This window comes from Sinocyclocheilus anshuiensis, unplaced genomic scaffold (genome assembly GCF_001515605.1).
Source record: "Sinocyclocheilus anshuiensis isolate Anshui unplaced genomic scaffold, SAMN03320099.WGS_v1.1 scaffold10759, whole genome shotgun sequence".
Taxonomy (NCBI): domain Eukaryota; kingdom Metazoa; phylum Chordata; class Actinopteri; order Cypriniformes; family Cyprinidae; genus Sinocyclocheilus; species Sinocyclocheilus anshuiensis.
The window spans coordinates 4,122-6,174 of NW_015554706.1; the positions used below are offsets into that span (position 1 = coordinate 4,122).

Sequence of the window (2,053 nt, forward strand, 5' to 3'; positions counted from 1 at the left end):
ACCCTCCAGTTTTAAAAGAACACATTCCAGTCAGTTTCAAAAATCTCTCTCCTCTTCGTTTCGATTAGTTTTCTTGTATTTTCTACACATATTCCTGTCATGAGCGCCTCCAACACGGATAGACTCGTCTCATGCGCCATTCCAGCTGTTTCCAGTTCGTGTTCACCACATTCACTGCTGCAGTTTTAAAGGAACACACTTCAGACAGTTTCAAAGTTGTCCCTCGTCTGCGCTTCGATTCGTTTTCTCCTATTTTCCACACGTTCCCGTCTTAAGCACCGCAGTCAAGGATTTCGTCGCACACAGCGCCGTTCACGTTTGAACTCACGTGACTTGCTGCACGCTCTCATTCAGGTCCTCCACATTCATAACCCAGCAACATCGGGTTATTACTGATATCAACCCAAATTGGGTCACATCAAGCCAGCTTCCTAACCCAACAGTCTCAACCGAGCATTTGGATTGAAACAATTACCAGCGTGTATTATATGTGTAGGCTATAAAAAAGTACACAGTGTATGTTTTTGCTTAATCGCTTGCAAATATAAGAGGTCATACATACCCCATAATATTAGAATAGGTACCCCTTAGATTCAAAATACTTACAGTAGAAATTATTTGTAATTTTACAGATTTTTACTCCTTTATTCCACAAACTTCGCATATTGTTACCTTATACCTACATGGAGGTACTGAATAGGTACACTGTAATTACAAAAAAGTTACGCTGTAAATTCTGTTTACTTACGCAGTACATTGCGGGTTGTAATCTAAAGCGTTACCCAATTTTTCAGCCTGGTGCCACATAAGAATCCACAAAGAGCCTCTTATTCCATCAGTGTACAGGTACTTTAAAGAAACTGCTAATGGATTTTTCACAGCGGTGCAAGAAGGAACCCTTTTCAGTCCTACATGGAAACATGTTGTGTTATATAGTCATTATATGAAGCATCCGTCTTCATGTGATCTGTGTGCTGGTGTTCAAAAATACCACATACCAGAAGGAAAAATTAGTTGAGTGGTGTCATCTTCTTGTATATGGCTTTAATGTTGAATGACTAACTGTGTTATGTATTAATCAAATCATAATCTTATCATGGCATGTTTTGCTATAATGGCAAATGTCAAATCATATCGTAAACACAAGAATCAATGTTATATTGTATTGTGATGAAACTGCTGTTTGTTACATATTGTAGCTCCTCAAGCTGCAGTGTCTCTCAGCTGTATCAGTGCAGTCACTGTGACTCTGACTGACGGAGGTTTTTGTACGACTCTTTATCACTGTGTGAACACAGCTTTACTGTTGATCCAGTGTGCACTCTGACAGTAATAATCTCCTGTATCTTCAGTCTGGACTCCACTGATGGTCAGAGAGAAATCACTGCCAGATCCACTGCCACTGAATCTAGATGGAGTTCCTGACTGGAGGGTGTTTATGTAATAAATGAGGAGTTTAGGAGCTTCTCCAGGTTTCTGCTGATACCAAGACACACAGTTACTACAGCTAGAAAGTGTCTGACTGGTTTTACAGCTGATCGTGACAGTTTCTCCTTGTTTGATGGATTTTATTTCTGGATTCTGAGTCACTGTCATTTGTCCCCAGATCTCTGAAATAAGACATTTTAATTGTTTAGTGAACATTTTGATAACATATTATTATTCTAATATATCATACTAGTCCACAGTATATGAAACATTTTAGTATAGTTTGTGATTTATTATAAAATATTTACCCTGAATGCAGAGCGTCAGAGTCCAGATGAGGATGATGATGTTGTTCATTGTTGTTGTTGTGTCTTGTGTGATGATGAAGATTGTGTTCTGTTCTGCTCTCAGTCATGAAGTGTTAAACTCACAGCACTATAAACACTCTCATGCAAAGTGTCTCTTTATGTAAATGCTCTTAATGCAGAGAACAGGCAGCCATAGCTGCGGAAACGTATTTTGTCCAGGGGGGGCTGAGAAATAAAACTTGTGGGGGAGGGGGGGTCACGTGACAAGAGTGATGCAAGAAGACACACTATGATGGCGGATCCAAAAGAGTCACTTT

At 39.6% G+C, this 2,053-nt stretch overlaps 1 gene segment (V, D, J or C); it reads right to left on the minus strand.

The window, feature by feature from the left end:
• Positions 1-1,281: 1,281 nt before the first annotated feature.
• On the minus strand, positions 1,282-1,818 carry LOC107671538 (Ig kappa chain V-I region Hau-like). The segment is given in 2 exon segments: positions 1,282-1,610; positions 1,737-1,818. Coding segments are annotated over 2 exon segments (378 nt in total).
• Positions 1,819-2,053: the final 235 nt, after the last annotated feature.